At 52.7% G+C, this 18,730-nt stretch overlaps 1 protein-coding gene across 2 annotated transcripts in view; it reads left to right on the top strand.

Moving 5' to 3' along the window:
- LARGE1 (LARGE xylosyl- and glucuronyltransferase 1) overlaps positions 1–18,730 on the top strand; it is a 379,220-nt gene that overhangs the window by 342,269 nt on the left and 18,221 nt on the right. For both annotated transcript variants that reach the window (XM_040637428.1, XM_008705631.2), the window contains one exon: positions 9,335–9,613. In XM_040637428.1, coding sequence (XP_040493362.1) covers positions 9,335–9,613 — 279 coding nt within the window. The remainder of the gene's footprint in view (positions 1–9,334; positions 9,614–18,730) is intronic.

The raw sequence follows: 18,730 nt of genomic DNA, 5'->3' as shown, positions 1-18,730 counted from the left end.
GACATTTCTGCAGAGACTAAAGGATGAAAGAAGGAGTCAGCAATGTGAGTTGCTGAAAAAAAAATTTTTTTTCCAGGTGGATAAATAGCAAGTATAAAGGCCCTGTGGTGGGAGGAGGCTCACACATTCCAAAATGTGGGGGTGGGGGATTGGGATAGGCTGGTGATGGGTATTAAGGAGGGCATGTATTGCATGGTGCACTGGGTGTTATACGCAAGTAATGAATCATGGAACTTTGCATCGGGAACTGGGGATGTACTGTATGGTGACTAACATAATATAATAAAAAATTATTATAAAAAAATGTGGTAGAAGAGCAGTGGCTGAGCGTAGCAGGGACGTGGCATGAGATTAAGATTATAGAACATTAGAAACTCACCAAAACATTTGGGTTAATCTCAGTGTGGTGAGAAGTTATTGAAGACATTTACACAAAGTTATATGATTCAGTTTATGTTTTTGAAAGCACCTCTCACTGTCAGGGGCTGCCTGGATTCAAAGCCCCGAGGTCACTCACTCAAGGCTGTACTTTTCCATACCTGGTGTCCTGTGTGTCTCCCTCCCACCTCGACTGGATTCAGTTATGTTTTTGAAAGCACCTCTCAGGGGCTGCCTGGATTCAAAGCCCCGAGGTCACTCACTCAAGGCTGTACTTTTCCATACCTGGTGTCCTGTGTGTCTCCCTCCCACCTCGACTGACCGGCTTTCTCTTCGATTACACATGGCCCACAGTGGCTCCCTACCTCCGGTTTCCTTCCTACCGTTCCCAGTCACCTCCCACAATTAGGGAATCTGATTGGCTCATTCTATCTTTGAGTCACCTTGGAGATGCCTGTCCAGCTATGGCTGTGACTCTGTGGGACTGTTTCCAGGATTAAATAGCGTTAATGCCTGTAGCGTGCTGAGAGCAGTGCCTGGCACACTTGTTAGGTGTTCAGTAAATGTGGCTTGTTATTAGTGGGGGTGACCGAAGCCTGGGCAAACCCGTGGAGGAGCAAGCACTTGAACACGAAGAGGTGCACATGCTGAAAGTAGTCTAGAGTTAGGAGGAGTGAGTGGAACCTTGCATCCAGAGACATCCAGGAATGAGTCATGTGGAGCGTGGCTGATGGAAGCGAATTCCTTGCGTTCAGAGTCCCACCGTGCATTGCAGGTGCTCGTTCGTGAAATTCGGTGGCTCCATTGACTGGGGTTTTTTTGGAGGTTCATAGGCCCCAGGACTCCTGTGCAGAAACAGGAGTTTCTTGCGGAGCATATCAGGTAGCAGGTAAGATGAGCTGGGACAACGGGGAAAAGCACAGAGCTGCTCACCCCAGCTCCATCCTGACCTGCGGTGTGACCTCAAGCAAAGTCTTTCCCCTCCTGTGGCCTTGGGTTCCGAATCTCCAACATGTGTGTGACCACTCGGCAAATATCGTGTAAGCGTCTATGACTGTGGTGTGCCAGGCTCTTGTGAAGCCGGGGTATTTATAAGAAGACCCTGTTTTTGCCTTCAAGGAGTATATAGCATCTTCACGACTCAGTGTATTAGTTATCTACTGTTGTAGAACCAATCACCAGCAGTTTAAATAACATCTAGTATCTTGCAGTTTGGGGGTTCAGGAGTCTGGATGGGTGCTAGCAGGGTCCTCTGCTCAGCTCCCAGGACTACCATCAAGGTGTTGGCTGGGGCTGTGATCTCATGGGAGTCAGGGTCCACCGCTAAGCTCATATAGCTTTTGGCAGAATTCAGTTCTAGGACCAAGGTCCCCGTTTCCTTGCTGGCTGTTGCCTGGGGTCCTTCTGAGCAACAGGAGGCCACCCTTAGGTCTTAGCCATGTGGTCCTCTGACAGCCTGGCGGCTTACTTCTTCAAACCCAGCAGGAGACTCTCTCTGGTCTCTTCCGTCACGTAACCCATAGGAGTGGCATTCTATCCCATTCCCCGATTCGGCTCACATTCAAGGGAGGGAGTTGTGCAGGTGTGTATGCCACGGGGCAGGAGTTGTGGGGCCAGCTTAGAATTCAGCCTGCCACAGACAGGTAGTAGGTGCTTACTCTAGAGAGGTGCTGTGGGAGGAGCCCCCAGCGCGGCTGAGGGGCACAGAAAGGAAGAGACAGGAAGTGGATTGGAGGGGAGATGTTGCCTGCATTGAGTTGGAGGCCGAGTAGACGGCTGGTAGAAAGCACACAGGGAGAGAAGGGGAGCATGCAGCATATTCAGGGAACAGAGAGGCCCCCAGGCCCGCTGGGAACACACAGGCTCTAGTGTGGTTAGAGCTTAAGGCGTGGGTAAGGAAGAGGGGAGCAGATAGGATCACAGAGGGCATTGGGGAAACCAGGGCAGGTGGCCCCCCGCTGGCTCATACTCATCAGTGAGGCTCCATAAGGAACTGAGCTAGACCAGAGCCCCGGAGTCACCCCTAAACTGCTGTGTCCCTTTGGCTTCTCACCCAGCCTTCGGTTTGGGGGCTCAGCACTTGAGCGAATGACCTGGCCGTAACAGACCTCTCTTCCCATTTCTCTTCCCTTCTCCCCTATGCCATTACAAATGAAAATAAAATCCAATCCTTGAGATTCATGCTGAATGATGGTTGAGATTAGTCTTCTGTTCTCCGGGCAACACAAATGCCACTCAGGCCCCTCAGATGGGTTACCTGAAGCTCAGAGACTGTAATCTGCCCAGGTGAGTGAGTTCCAGATAATCCCAGGTTCTCACCTCTTAGAGCATCCCTGGTTTTCCTTGGTCCTGTTCATGCCTCCTATTCATACGGTCCATTTATCAACAAAATATGCTGAATCAAGATGAGTAGCCAGTGGGTACCGCCAAACTCAGGAGAAAATGAAAGAGACAAATCAGACATACTTTCTAAGCAGAATCAAGTGCCCTGACCTTGAATAATTTGGTCCCTGGAGTCAGGCATTGTGGGGTCTTGGTGACTTTGCCACTTCTTGGCTTTGACCCTTGGACAAATCAGCTCTCCAAGCCTTGGTTTCCTCATCTGTAATCTGGGAATGACAATGACAGTAGCTCCCCTGCAAGGTTGTTGTCATGACCAGATGAGACCGTGCATAGCCAGGACTTGGCCCCAAGATACAGTCAGAGGCTCCCCATCATTTGATAGCCCCATTGGCTAAAATCTTCATATTTGTGGTACCGCACAAAAGGCCACCAGACTCAGACGAAGGGCTCTGGGTTCCAATCCTGCTGGCTCCTTTGCTCCTCTGCTAGAGATCTCGGGCAAGTCACTAACACCTTCGGTTATCTTTCTCCTTCTATAAAGAGAGTTAAAAAATACTCGCCTCCTCGGGTCCTGATTAGGATTAAATGAGAGACTGTGAAAGCCCCTGGCATGTATTTGCATTCAGTGAATATTTACAGATCTGAGATCCCTGACCACAGCCTCTGCGCATGGTCCATATTTAGGAGAGGTGAAGTAGGAAAACAAAAAGAGAAACATCTGGGTTCAAAGTCCAGCTTTACCAGTACTAGCTGTGTGAATTTGGGCAAATTACTCAGGCTTTTTGAGCCTCATCCGACTTATCTGTGAAGTGGCAACGATACTGTCAAGGTCACAGATTGGCGTCTGGGTTTTATAAAATAAGGGGCTCTGATGTGCCCAGCGAGTAGTAGGTCTACAACAAATACCCGTTTCCCTTCCCGTAGCGTTTTTTACGTCTGTGCTAGCTATGGAATTCACCATCTGGAATGTACAGGCAATTAGAAAGGTTTTTAAATTATTAACATCCCAAATCCATCCTTCTGTATACAGTTGCCATCAGTAAAAGGATACAGGCAAAACAGAGCCCCTCCTTCTAGTGCCAGCTAGAAGCAGCATCCCGGGCGGCCGGGGCTGCAGGACCCCGGCAGGACCTTCCCTCCCAGCCCGCTTAAAAGAAAAGCCCGGCCCCTCTCCCATCACCTGCAGACGCTAACCGCAGAGGCCTTCCCTTCAAAGCGTACGCGTCCCTTGGTGTGGCAGGCACACGATCCCCCCTGACACGTTGTGACAAGTATTGCCATCCTGACAAGACCCCAGAGAGCCCAAGGACTTCCACAGCCTAACGAGAGCGGCTTAGCGGGACATGATAAAAACAGAGCAGTACCACAAGCCGATGGAGACGGTAGGAATTCTCCTTCCGCTCCGTTCTACACATCCAGTTATGATGCAGCAGGCTGACTGGTGCCTGTTGGATTGATTTTTAATTGAAGAAACATTTCGGGTGTGTTTGTAAACCTTTGAGTCAGAAGTAGGCCCTACGTGAGTGCCACAATGAATTAGGGGCGCCAGCATGCGGGCTCCCATGCCCAGCTCCCTCTAGAATTCTGTTCAGAAAGAATGAACGTCGCCGGCTACAGCTTGCAGCCAGCTCCTCTCCGGGCAGCGCGAGACTGTCCTCCATCCCAGCAGCAGGTGAGAACGACCCGTAGGGACGGAGGGGGCCGGCCAGGAGGGCTCCCAGTCACAGCAGCCTTGCCACCTGGCCAGGAGAGGCTTGCTCTTCTGGGTTCCTTTGACAAGTTACCGAAGTATTAAGTGCAGCTCCGGGGACTCACGTGGCTGATGGGTCTTCTCTGTTTCCTGCGTGTGGAGGAAAGAGAACGGCAGGTGAGGTAAAGGGGCCCGTGCTTTAGATCACCCAGAAGCTTGTTAGAAATACAAATTCTCGGTGCCACCCAGACCTAGCCAACGGGAACCTCTAGAGCGGGGCTCGGGAATCTGGGTTGTGGCGCCCTTGAGCACGCTTCAGTTTGAAAAGCACCATTCTAGAGAGTGAGAGGTAACTCCCTTCTCCATGTAACAGCCAGAGTGATCTTCTAAAAATATACAGAGCTTCCTTGACTTATGGTGGATGGGGTTATAGCCCAATAAACCCATCATAAGCTGAAAATATCGTAAGTCGAAAATACATTTAATATACCTAACCAACCAAGCAGCCTCGCTTAGCCTCGCCAACCTTGAACGTGCTCAGAACACTTACAGTGCCCTACAGCCGGGCAAAATCATCCTAGCACAAAGCCTATTTTATAATAAAATGTTGACAGTCTCGTGCAATTTATGGAATACCGTACAGAGAGTGAGAAACGGAAGGGCTGTCTGGGTGCAGAGTAATTGTCTGCATATCAGTTGTTGACCCCCGTGATCACAGGGATGACCGGGAGTCGCGACGGCCCCTGCCCAGCATCATGAGACAGCGGCCCTCCTGCATATGGATAGCCTGGGGGAGAAAATGCAAATTCAAAACTCAAAGCACAGTGTCTACTGAATGCATATGACTTTCGCACCATCGTAAAGTTGAAAAATTGTTAAATCAACCCATCATGAGCTGGGGACCGTCTGTATATCAGATGATTTCTCGTTGCGTTTAGAACAGTACTGCAGCTGCCGCCGTGGCCTTCCCGGCCCCGTGTGACCTGGCACCTGCCCGCTCCCCAGCATCTCCTGTCCTTCTGCCCCTCACTCACCCATCTGCCCTCTCTTCCTGCTTGAACAGGCTACACTCAGTTACCCCCAAGGGCCGCTCCCTCGCCTGGGGAGGCTTCTTGCCCAGACTTCCTTAGGGCTGGGGTCCTTCTCCTTACCCAAGTCTCAAGTTCACATCCGTGGCAGGCCAGCCCTCAGGGTTACTCCATCCCGTTTCCTGTTCCGCTCGCCTCTTTAGCCCTTTGCTCCCTCGGAGTCTGTCTTGGTTGGTTCTGTGTCTTCTCCCTCCACCAGAAAGATGCTCCTGAAGCTTAGGGATCTTGTCTTTCTCGTTCGCCCCGGGGCCCAGCACGTACACCTGCACGCTGTAGAGATGTAATAAAAATCTGCTGGGCGGGTAAATCTGCTGGGCGGGTGCTTGTTCGAACGGCAGAAGTAGAACCGAAGGAGGACCTCGCAGCTGCCGTATCCTGAGTACCTGCTGCGGGTCACACGTTGTGCGGCGCACTTCAGAGAAGCATCGTCAGGAGACTTGTCGGTAGGGGCAAGCCCCCCACCCACAGGAGCACTGTTGAACGCCTCTGCCGTGTCCTGTGTGAAGCCAGTCACGTGGCCATCCCAGAATCAGCGTGGGGAGTATCACCAGAGGCTGTGGATTGAGAGAGGGGAATGATTTGTAGCCATTTTGTGATCCGCGCTAAGCACGTGTAGAAATGGAAGCCCAAAGAACCGTCATCTCTTGCTCATCACTGACACAGCTCAGAGTCCAAACCCAATTCTGTGTGACCCCAGAGTCCACCGTTGCACATCCATACTGTGCAACCTGCCTTGTAGGGAGGGAGCTCCCCATTCCCGCAGAAGCCGGCTGGTCTTCTAGAATTCCTTCCAACCCTGTCTTGTAGTGTCTGACTTGGCTGCCTCCCTGCAGGCTCCTTTGTCCCTAGACAGCGCACGAGGCTTCCTGTCTCAGCAGGACTCCCTGGGGTAGCCCTGGCCTCTATCCAGACCTTCCCGACATCTCTCTGGCCTTTCTTGAGCCTTTGCCCTCCTCTTGGCAGCGTGAGGTGATAGTGGGTCCTCCGGGGACGCGGAGAAGAGCCTGGGACCCAGAGTCAGGACCGTGGGTTCTAGCGCTCCCTCACCCAGTGCTCTTCAGCAAGCTGTGCCTCGCTTCGAGGCTGAGCTTTGATTTCGTCATCAAGATGGCATCGTCAGACCGAGAAAACCTCTACGGTTCTTTCCAAACTGAAAATTCTGTAGTTTGGAATTAACCTTTGTCTCTTGAAACACTCTCTCTTGTCCCCAGTCCTTGCTGTACCACATACTTTATCATCCAGTGTTAGAGACCAAAGAGCAACTCGGCACAGAAGTCGTGTGGACATGAGCTGCACAGGACGACCTTAGGGTGCAGGTGTGGGGAGACACAACCAGGCAAAGGGTCAAGAGAACAGCAGGTCTTTGAGGCAGACCCCCAGAGAGACCGAGGAGGAGGAGGGAGGAATGCACAGAAGTGACCCCAAGGGAAGAACACATTTGTGTCTGGGGAAACGGGCAGAGGAGAGAAGATCGTTGGGGACATTTACCCCAGCCGGCCCCGCAGTCCACACGGAGTACCGGTCTGGGTTCTGGGCGCTGGGGTCAGACAAGATCAGGGTGTCAATCCAGCTCCTCCACTGTGCAGCTATGTGACTTGAAAGAAGTCACTTCACCTCCTCGAGCTTCCTTCCCTGTAACAGAGTGCTGGGAAGCTCAACTTCACGGAGTCAGGGTGCACGTTAAAAGCAGTAACACTGGCAATGCAGCCAGCGCGCTCGAAACAGCAGAGAAAGGTAGAGATTCATTGTATCGCCATCACATTTCATAGGTTGTCATCATTATGATAAACCTCAGGCTGTCGCTGTTGTTCAGGTCCTGGCAGGAAGCTCGGTTTTGAGGGAAGAGAGGTCGGAAAGCTTGGGCTGGTGGCAGACAGGCAGGAGTGGCTGGGTCATCCTTCCTCTTCGTTCGCAGGGGTTCCACGGAACATCTGGCACCGTTTCCGGTAAAGCCCATGCAGACGTGATGTTTGCCACGTCAGCAGCACCTGAGAACCCAAGTATCTTGTGTCTCGGTTCTCACGTTACACCCTTGGCAGAGCTCAGAAGAAGGACTTGCTTCCCTTGCTTCCCTTTCTTGCTCCCCGCTCAGAAAACTCAGACACACAAACTCCCAGGCAGTGGCGGGGGGGTGGGGGAGCTCCGCCTCGGGAGCTGGCCTCTCTCTCCCCCGGGTGCCCCCTCGGGAGCTGGCCTCTCCTCCCCCCAGACCCATGTGCCTTGTACATGGGAGCTCTTCTATCCACAGGTTAGAAATCATTCTTGCCCTTCACTCCCCAGATCTCCAAGGATGCATACGAACAGCCGTCCCTTCTGAATGCACAGCCCCCTCCGTTCCGCAGACAGTGAGAGCGAGGTGCAGGGGGGATCACTCAAAACCCCAGATTCTCTGAGCCCAGCAGGGACCCGGGCCTGTGGCAGAAGCCGCAGGCAGGTTCCCGGGGAAGTAGGCATTGTGGAGAAGGCAGAGCCTCTTAGAAAACTGGCTCCGGTCAATCTGATTAGTAAGTATTATAAAGTATGAGAAGTGGAGGGCGTTTTATCCTGATGAATATCTTCGTCCTCCGTCATGAAGCAGGAAGCAACTCCTGGCAGCAGCAATTCACAGAATTACCGAGAGGAAATTCTCAAAGTCCATCAAGAAAGCCAGTGACATAAGATAGGTATGCCCATTTTCCTTTGTTTAGAAGCAGGGAAATGCATGGAATCTATTTCCTGGTAATTGTCCGAATAAAGTGGGCATTCCTACCAGGAGACTGCTGATTATGTACTTCTTGCTGGGCAGGGAAAACATTGAAATAGGTTTTTGCTGCTTCTTAACCATGGATCCGATCTGCCAGGCACTTCTAATGCCTTTGGGGGAAAAAATCTTTGTAGATTTCTCTTCCAAGCATTTTTGTAGAATCCTCTCCATTGGAAGCATCTTTTGGTTTTTTCCTCTGGGCTTTCTTCTCCCCCCCACCCCCATAACCCTTGGCACGGTGCCTGTCCTGTAGCCTCACAAAATTGGCCAGGACCCTGGGGCAGAAAGGGCTCTGACAAAAGAAGATAGCATCACGCCAGGCACACTTTTGTCCCTAGCGTTCACGTGTTCTTCGGTTCCCTTGCCAAATGCCCAGCGTGTGTTTGTTCTCTCCAAGGCCCTGTCCCGGTACCCATCTGTACAGGTCTGGTCCAAGTCCAAGGATCGAAGCTGACCGGACATCTGGATCCCCCGTTTCTCCATCAGGGAAAGGAGGGAAAGGAGAGCCGTGCACAGGGTTGTTCGGGGAGCTCTGGAAAGGGGCTGGTGCGTAGTTAACTGGTGATCGTAGTTACCATCGCTCGTGTTTTAATGCTCCTGGTAACTTGAGGCCTCAGTTAGGTGTTTGGTTCAGTGTTCTACGGCTGGTCACTGCTTTAACAGAGCAGTGCAGCTTCTGGATGCTGGACATCTTTGCGGAGGGAGAAGGAGAGGCACAGGAGTTGTAAGCTGGAAAGGGAATTTTACATCATTTAATGTAATCATCCCCGCCCCCCATGAAAAGAGGAGTCTGAGAAGAGAAGGTTTATAGTGGGTTGTGACTCGGTCAGTTTCCTACCTACGTTTGGAAGCAGATAAAGACAAGAACCAGCCAGGTAAGTGTGTTTATGCTGGTTTTCGAGATAAAGGCACTGAGCTTTGGGGATTGGCGCCCGTTGCACAGTGACGAATGGTAGAGCAGGGACGTGGATTTGGAGCGGGCTGACCAGGTGTCTGTGGAGGTGGCGTCCGCCCCCCGGAGGCTGGCTGCATGGTGCGTGGCCCAGGTCCCCCAGGTCCCCACGGCTGGCTCAGCTTTCCTGTCTCCTCCAGGCTCCAGATGCTCGAGGCCATCTGCAAGCACTGGGAGGGACCCATCAGCCTGGCCCTCTACCTGTCCGACGCCGAGGCCCAGCAGTTCCTCCGCTACGCGCAGGGCTCCGAGGTGCTCATGAGCCGCCACAACGTGGCCTACCACATCGTGTACAAGGAGGGCCAGTTCTACCCTGTGAACCTGCTGCGTAACGTGGCCATGAAGCACGTGGGCACGCCCTACATGTTCCTGTCTGACATCGACTTCCTGCCCATGTACGGGCTCTATGAGTACCTCAGGTGAGGCCCCGGGGGATGCTGGGTCGGGCGGCATGGAAACTAGAATGCTCCCTGGGATCATCCTCCCGTCCAGTTCTCCTCTCTTCAAGGTGGGGGAGACCCGACGGGACGGGACCTGCCCACGTCTGCCCAGAGGTAGGGCACTTCCCGCTCTGCACTTCCCGCTCCGCCAGGGCCATTTAGGCAATCCAGTGTCCTCGTTTTCCTGATGAGCAGGCCGGAACCCCACTTTGCATACCGAAATGTTAGAAGCAGCGTGTGGTTTCAGAACCGTCTCTTCCGCTCCCGGGCTAATGCTCTCTCTCTGGCTGCTAGAAAAACCCGTCATCCCTCTTCCAGTTTCAGATCAGATGACCTTCATCTAACCATTCTGGAAAGTTCACTGCCTATTCTGTAAAACAAAGCAAAGTGACGGCAAGGGCTAGCATTTATTGAAGTGCCCACTGAGTGCCAGGCACTGTTCCGAGGGCCTGACAAGTACAAGTTCATTCCCACCCACCGCAGTCCCCGGGCGACGACTGTGATTATCTTTATTGCCCAGATGGGAGTGTGAGGGGCTGAGATCGGGAGCTGTGAGCCCAGGGTTACACACCTACTCGAGTGGGGCCTGGGGTCAGTCTGCCCGACTGCAGAGCTGTGGGCTGAGTTGCCGTCTTGGCCGCCTCTGTGACTCTCTGGGGACCCGTTCCAGCTCTGCCTACGTGGTGGGGCAGGCGTCCAGGGGCTGGAGAAGGCCCTCAGCTCCTGGAAGGCTGGATGGCTGTGCGGGGAGTGGCATTTGTTATGCAAAAGCCCCCAATCTGAACTCAAAGGGACTGCTGAATTCGTACAGCCCGAAGTCCCCAGTGTGGGCAAACTGAAGTCACAAGGCATAAATCAAGATGTAAATAGTCAAACTTTTTTTAAATCATTATTGCTGGCTTTTGTCAGCATGAATTCTCTCTGCTGCCAGGTGATGCTTCCCTGGGTCAAGGTACCTGGAGAGGCGGTTTGCACTTAATAGTTATCCTGCTGGATCCACACCTCAAGCCCAAAAGGCCGGCAGGGTTCCCCCCTTTTACTGTGGGCAACCCCAAGGCTTGGAGAAGCCGAGTCCCTGCTCCCCTCCACATGGCGTTGCTCCAGGATTGGCACCAGTGTCTGTTAGACTCCAGGGGGGCAAGCGACCAGCTTCACACTTGCCTGGCTGCTCTGGGGTTACTGACTGTCCCCAGCAGGGCAGGCGATAGAATTCTTTCTCTCCTGCTCCCTGGCCCTCCCTCGCTCTGTGTGTGCGTGTGTGTCTGTGGGTCTCTCAGTCTTTCTTTCTCTTACTGCCTCTGTTGCTCTCATTCTTAAAAGAGCCTCCCCCCTCCCAAAGACTTGAAACCTTTGGTCTGAAGCCAGAGCACAGGGGCCGTAGAAGCTGCATCCCCGCCCTGCTCTTCGGAGCAAGGGAAGGCAGGATGCGAGCATTCTCTGTCCACTTTTCTGCAACGGGCTTCTCTCCGGGTTTATCTTGGGATTTCCTAACTTCAGTCCCTCCCCCGTGATCGGGAGGAGCCCCTTCCAGCCTCTCTCTGTCCGCGACGCTGGGGCGGCATGACCCTCCGTCAGGGAGGATGGGCAGTGTCTTCCCAAAGAGCATGGGCTGTGCTGCCCCAACTCCTGAGGCTGGCGCAGGACTCTGGCACGATCTGTCCCTCCAGCTCCAGCTGCAGCTGGGCCTTGGAGTCTCATTGTGTGGGGTGAGGGCGCCCCCGTGTGGCCAGAGCGCGCTTTCAGCGCCTGATTCCTGGCGCTTCTGAAGCCCCTGCAGCCTGCAGCATCAGGGGCTGGGGAGTCCGGGTTGGGGGGGTGGGGAGAACGGGAGGAGGAAGGCTCCCAAAGGAGCAGATGTTGGGGGCCGCCCTCCACCAAGAAAAGAGAGGCTGGAGGATTAGAGTGCGGCCACGTCCTCGCCGCTGAGGGGCTGTCCTGCAGGAGCGCCTAAGGGGCCTTCATTCCAAGGAGCTGGAGTGAACTGGCCCTCTCTTAAGAATCTGTGGTCTGCTCCCCACTGCAAGCGCTCTTATTATTTTACCTCATGGGTCTCATGTTTTAAAAAACAGCACACGGAACAGACTGTTTCTGTGTTCTCTTCTTATGTTTTATTGATCAAAGATGCTATTAATCTCTAACCAAGACCTTACTCAATAGGAGATAACCAGCGTTGCCTGCTAATTAACATGTTCTTAACGCAGAGTCACCGGAGGCTTGGTTGGCCTTTGTCCCCTTGTTACGGGAAGGTGCGTGGTTCCCCTCAGGGGTTTTGCAGTATTGCACATTGCTGGTAAAACGCTGCTGCTCTCTTCACGGCCGATGGAAGTCCAGAGACCCTCCCCTGAGTGAGAAGAAATGATCTTGTCCAGTCCTCTTTTTATTATTAAAGTTTTCGGTGTAATTCCCGTACAGTTAACATACAGTGTAATATTAGTCCAGGTGTATGGTGTAGTGATTCAGCGCCTCCGCACATCACCTGGTGCTCATCACAACAGGTGCACCCCTTAATCCCTGTCACCTGTTTCAGCCATCCATTTCCCCTCCCCACGCCCCGCATCCCCTCTGGTAACCAGCAGTCTGTTCTCTATTGTTCAGTCTGTTTCTTGCTCTCTCTATATATATGTAATTTTTTGACTTTGCTCCTTTGTTTGGTTTCTTCAGTTCCATATATGAGTGAAATCATACAGTGTTTGCTTTCACTGACTGGCTTTGCTTAGCATGATACTGTCTAGCTCCATCCATGTCATTGCAAATGACAAGATTTCATTCCTTTTATGGCTGAGCAATATTCCATCGTGTGTATATACCACAGCTGCTTCGTCTGTTGATCTTTTGATGGGCACTTGGGCTGCTTCCATAACTCGGCTTTTGTAAGTAATGCTGCTATAAACATCGGGGTGCGTGTGTCCCTTCGCATTAGTGTTTTTGTATTTGGGAGGTAAATACCCAGTAGCGCAATTGCTGGATCGTATGGTCGCTCTATTTTTAACTTTCTGAGGAAGCTCCATACTGTTAAGTACACATGTGGACACTGAGACCAGAGAAGCCCTGACTTGCCTGTCTAGCATGAAAAGACATTGTGACTTTCCTGATTCTTCTTCTGCTCCATCCTTAGCATCCACTCGTCTTTTCATTCATTTAGTGGGTCAGCGTTTATAAGGCACCTGCTGCTCGTACCGCCGTATCTGTGAACCAGAGACAGGACCTGCAAATCCCAGCGCTTTCAGACCAGCCAGAATGACAGTTAACTAAAGATGCTTTCGTTCTGTGATGGGGGTGTCCCCTCCCAGTGGGATTCACCTAGTCTGGGGGTGGGAGGAAAGGATGTCCTGAAGAAAATAGATCCAGAAGGAGGCTGAGTTAGAGTCTGCCGGTGGAGGCGGCGATGTTCCAGGCAGAAGGAGCTGTCCATTCCAGAGGTGCAAGGTGGCCGGAGCTTTGACGGGGAAAGCAGCAAGAGACGATGTGGCCAGAAATGGAAGCTGGGGTGGGTCCCGCAGGACTTCGTGTAACATATGCGGAGGAGGGAGGAGAGCAGTGGAAGATCACTGGGAGGAGGGGCACATTAGAAGTTCATTTCGGGAAGATCATTCTAGTTGCTTTGCAAAGGGTCAGAATCGGCAGAGCCAGAGCAAGGGGGACAAGTGAGGGGACTCTTGTGTTAGTCTAGGCGAGAGGCGCGGAGGGCCTGGTGCAGGGATCAGAGGCAGCAGGGGGACAGGTAGACGGACCAGTGAGAGATGCAGCAGCTGAAGTCAGTAAGGATGCTTAACTGACTGAGCCATCCAGGTGCTCCAGTCTTCATGTTTTTCAGGAGGAGCTGGATACTGAGATTTTTGTGTTTTGATTTTTAATGTTGACTACTAATTTAAAAAAAAAAAACACCACTGTGGAGTCCCAGACCAAATATGTCTTTGGGCTGAATAGAGCCTCCCGCCCCCATCCTATGCCACCAGTTTGTGACCTCTGACCTAGATAATTCCTAGGCACCAGAATTTTGAGAACAGGTAAGGAATAGGATCCTATCACAAGCCCCAAAGAAGCATGCACTGTTCTTTCATGTGAAGATAACCATATTGGCTTGCCATTGGCTTATGGAAAATTTTCTTCCGGTGAGTGGGATGAGTGTGTTTCTGATCCAGACGCTAAACCTGGATGTGCTTCGTGACCAGTATTATATTTGGGATGAGGTTACGGGTGCTGTTGGCCATGAGAGTCGCGGACCCCAACAAGGCCTGAGACTAACTTCTTCAGCAAAGGTGCCCAACAAAATTGCTCTGCCCAAGCTCTGTTGAAATGTTACTATTATAAATGCTGGTAGTTACAATGTATTGCACCCTGTGCCAGCCACCTGCTCGCTGCTTTGTAAAAATTGCATCTGTGGTTCCGCACTTGTGAGGTAACCGTTACGGCAGGCGGCCAAACTGAGGCCTCAGCCAGGTTAAATATTAGCGACAGACGAGGCAAGCGGACCTCCCTCTGGGACAGCCTGCTCGCTTCTGGAAGGGGCCAGAACACCAGAGCAGGGCGGACTTGCTTTCCCCAAATGGTTCAGCATCAGAGTTCCCAAAGCGGTTGCTTGGCAACCAGCTAATATTACAGCAAAAACAAACGGATCAATTGGAAAGTAATGAAATCAGTTATTCGCGTGGACACAGCTGCAGAGTTTCAGTAAAATCCCTCTCCCACCCCTTCGCCAGTTTATCCTAAAGGACGAGCTCGTGGATGTGCGGCTTTCACTCAGTTTCAGACACGTCAGGTGGGATTCGGCGGGGCTGGCGCGCTTTCCAAGCGTGTGACTCGGGGCGGCTTACTTAGTCTCCCCGGTCCTCTGTTTTCTCAGGTAATAAAGGGGCTAATGACAGCCTCCTGCAAGGGGATAGTAGGGACTCAACAGGGGTTAATTTTGTGTACTGCTCACAGCACTTAGAAGTGCATTTCTTCGCCAGGCCCCCACCCCCACCTCTCCCATTGGCAAACTGCCAACTTCAGTATAGCCAGGTGACTCCAAATAACCACAGTATAAATATCAAATGAGAAGCTGTAGACTCACATTTATTGATTCAAAAAATACATAGTGAGCACCTGTTACGTGCCCGGCAGTGTGCTGCTTTGTGACGGGGCCTTCCCTGGAGCCATTCAGACCTGCCTTTCAATGCTGAGTACTCCTTACTCAGCATTTTGTTGACCTTCGGAAAAGTCCTTAACTCCCTGTACTTTTTTTTCATTTGTGAAATGGGATTTGTATTACTGCTTCCCTCTGAAGGTCCTGGGAAAATGAAGTGTAATAGTATTTGGACAGCACCAGGCACAATGCCGTGAGTCATGTCTCATTCCATGACATTGCATGGCTGCGGGGGCTATCGCGGTGAGTGGGACAGGCCGGCAGGTGCCTGCCCTCCTGGGGGCCACTCTCAACTGTAGTTATTGCTGCCGTTCTTGTTATCAATACAGAAACAGAGAGAAAAGATACAGGGGCTCAGACTCACAGGCAGATGGTCCAGTGTGGGTGGACAGGGATGGCCTTGAAAAGACACAGAGAGTTGGTGATGCGCTTGAAGGGCTAACAGGTGTAAAGGCATGATATATCTTGGCATTTTCAAAGAATGTTCCAGAATGGCAGAGGAATCGAAGGTGGAGGGTAGAGACAGCTCCCCTCAGCTGGAACATTCCCTATCCATGAGACTGGGCAGGCTTCCCACCTCTTTTACTAATCCTGCAGAATCTTCATGCCTGACGCTTAAAACATCTGCTCTGTTTCGCAAATGTCGCCTTTGCTTTCTAGGGGACACACACGCCACCCTGCATAGAGACTATATTCCGACAGTGTACAGGAATGACAAGCTTCAGTTTAATTCTGTTCTCCGCAGGGCGATGGCTAACCACTCTCCCCCATCAGATGTCCCCTGGCACACACAGCTGCTCTGTAAATACTTGTGGAATGAGTGCTGAAATTTGAGCAAGACCAGGTAGAGATAGCACGAGGCCCGGCCCACGGGCCGCCTTCCATGAGCCATTACTAGGTGGCACTTCTTCGGGTAAATTCATCATTTGAGTTCTGCTATCTCAATAACATTTCACATTTACTGAGCACGTGCTATGCGCCAAGCACTTCGCGTGTGTCTTGTCATTTCACCTCCTGTTAGAGGCAAGGTGGTGTAGACTAAGGAGCCTGCTTTCAGGCGCCGCATTGCCACGCACACAACTCGCTTATCCTGGGCTCCTCTGAGATGATCTACGCTTAACCTGTTTATTGATCCCGTTGCCTGATGGGCCCGTCTCCACCACCACCACCATGGCCACGACCATCACTGCAGGTCGCATTTATCAAGTTCATTCCATGCATTGGAGAACTGTCTTGGCGTCTTCGTGAGACAACCCATTTAATCCTCCTACCCCGCCACACACACGAAGGTGTAACTTGGTCGAGAGCACAAGCTGGAGAGTGTCCAGGGAGGACCTGAATCCGGGCGGCCGGCCCCCGAGCTGCCCTCCTGACTTCAGGGGCACTGACGCCCTTCCGTAACCCACGGTCAGCCCCTAACACAGCACCAGCGTGCAGAAAGCGCTCCAGACGTGTAGCCCTGGTCGCTCGTAAACGTGGAGCCAGTGGGGTAATGAAGTAGGGGTGAATCAGGATGTTGAGAGTTACTGGAGGTGATGAGTAGGGAGTCTCTGGCACAGAGTGTGGCCCCGTAACAATAGCTGTTTCATGTTTTTAAAATTTGCCCCCAAGCTCATTTTTAGCTTCTCTTTCTTCCTTACTGCTCTAACTGACAGCTTCTCTCTCTGGATATGTTAATGCTGTCCCTTTAGGAGCTGAATCTTGCTGGGGCCTGGGCACTCCCCCACCCCCACCCCCGGCTCTCCAGAGGATTCTGCCCAACTCTGACCTCATCCATTATGTGTGTATTTCACACTTACGCTCTCCGTGGGCAGCCTCATCACCCTCATTTGCAAGTCTTTGCTGTTGTCCACACACACCTCCTGGAAGCCTGTCTGCCCGGAGCTCATTTCCTAGGCAACTGTAATAGGGGCTGAGCACACCCTGTTACCTGCCTCCATTCGGCGAGGAGGCAGGACTGGCTGTGCCTGCGCCTGCCTCCAGGTTATCAGCGGCCCGTAACAAGCGCTCTGCTCCTGCCTTCCCCCACCCTGAGGGAGGTTGCTGAGTCCTCAGGGGTGGTGTTCAGGTGATGCCCAGGCATCCCGGTGGAAAGCCATGCTGCTGTCCAGTGCTGTTGAAGCTAGGCAGTTTAAGGGGCGTGGGGGGCAGCCAGAGACAGGAGCCTCTGCTAGTCTCCCTGAGACGCACACACACGCACGCACACACGCGCTTAGGTGCACATATGCACGGGCACACACGTGCGCACACACACACGCACACGAGTGCCTTTCCTTGGCCCCCCCTGGTTGGTTGCATCGGTGGCCACATTAGCCTGCCGCTCCTCGCCGTCTGCCAGCTCGCTCACGGGTCGGTTTGCGCCCTGCCCACACACTGGTTCCAGGAAGAAGCTGAAATCCGAGAAGGGTGGGTGAGTCTCAGACGTGTGCCTCAGCTTTCTCTTCCAGCAGGGATCCCCCCAGCCATGCCCTTGTCCTCCTGTAGAACAGCACAAGAGAATTGTGTGTGCACAGCAGTCCGGGAAGGAACAGGAAGGAAGGAGCGCTTGACAAGCGTCTTCTGTGCACCGGGGGCCATGCGAGGTGCTCGACACATACTCCCTTTTTCATGACAACCCAGTCAGTGCCCAGGGCCTTCGTTCCCATTATCCAAGCGGGAAGATGAAAATGCAGAAGGTAAATTTGCCCAAAAGTCCTATGGCTTAAGTGGCAGGACTACAATTTCAACCCTGTTTTGGAAACTGTCATTTCCAAAGGACAGTCTTCACAATCCCATCTTCTTCTCCATATGACAACCACAGACTGATTCCTTCGTTCCCTGTACATTTTGACTGCCTACTGTGTGCTGGAGCTGGAAACCCAGCCATGAACAAGGCTCACCCCTGACCTCAAGCCTGGCGGAGCCGACGGGTGCACACAAGCAATCTGCATGCTGTTACCACTGCCACCTCCCACCATCGCCAGTGCTTGGAACAGTCCCGAAAGAACCATCCCAAAGTAGATCCGGCCCAACATCCAGGGGACGCATCAAGGCCAGGAGACGGGACGGGAGAGGTTGCCAGGAGCCAAGCTCTTGCTGCTGGGTGGGCACAAAGCCCTAAAAGAAAGGGTGAGACCGTTCTGGGGTTTCTGAAGCAGATACACCCTCCAGCACAAGCTGCTTTTCTGCCTCCCCATCCCCTTTTAATATAACTGTCACCTCAGTCCCCGGGAACTTGTAAGAACCATTGGACTCTTTACAGCTCGGGTTTGATTAAACTGCGTGCTGTCTGACATCGGACTGGGCTCTGCCAATCCAGGGCTCCGAGAGCTGATGAGCCTCCTTCTCTCCTGGCTTTGCGACAGCAGCCCCAGTGCCTTCACCCCTGGTTCCCAGCACTGTGTCCTTTGTCAGCACTGGCCTCAGCCACTCATTGCACTGCCACAAATACCAGCTCAGCCAGTCCCGGTATAGGAGCAGAAGTTCGCATGGACAGAGCTTGAGGATCCGATCCCCCACCCCTGCCCAAGGGGTAGAGGCTACAAGAGGCACCCAGATGGTAACCAGCACCATGAAGACTGATGCACGGAGCAGTTCCCTGATCCAAGCCATAGCAACCGGGAAGGTGCTCTCCAGAATTCTGGATGGAGTTCTCCAGCTAAGGGTGGAGGGAGTGGTCTTTGCACCAAAGGACAGAGGAGGTGAGGAAGATGAGCCATGGACAAATCTGCCACATTTGACGATGAGGAGACACTGCTGCCCTTGGCCAGGTCCAGGGGTCAAAGGCAGGTTCCACTAGTTCGAAGAAAGGAAATCACCAATGTAGGAGGCCCAGTAAAGCCAGTAGGTCAGTGTGCACGTCTCTACCTCTGCAGACTCTGTGTGCTCGCCTTGCCTCTGCCCCACCTCGCTGCTGTGCGGCCGGACCTGCCGTGGGGATAAGTGTGCGAGCGGTAGCCTCTGGCCCTGTCTCTCCTTCCCAGTCCCAAACC

This window comes from Ursus maritimus, unplaced genomic scaffold (assembly GCF_017311325.1).
Source record: "Ursus maritimus isolate PB19 unplaced genomic scaffold, ASM1731132v1 scaffold_21, whole genome shotgun sequence".
In the NCBI taxonomy this organism is placed as follows: Eukaryota; Metazoa; Chordata; class Mammalia; order Carnivora; family Ursidae; genus Ursus; species Ursus maritimus.
Note: the sequence above shows the minus strand (reverse complement) of the source record. Positions and strands in the feature narration are given on the sequence as shown.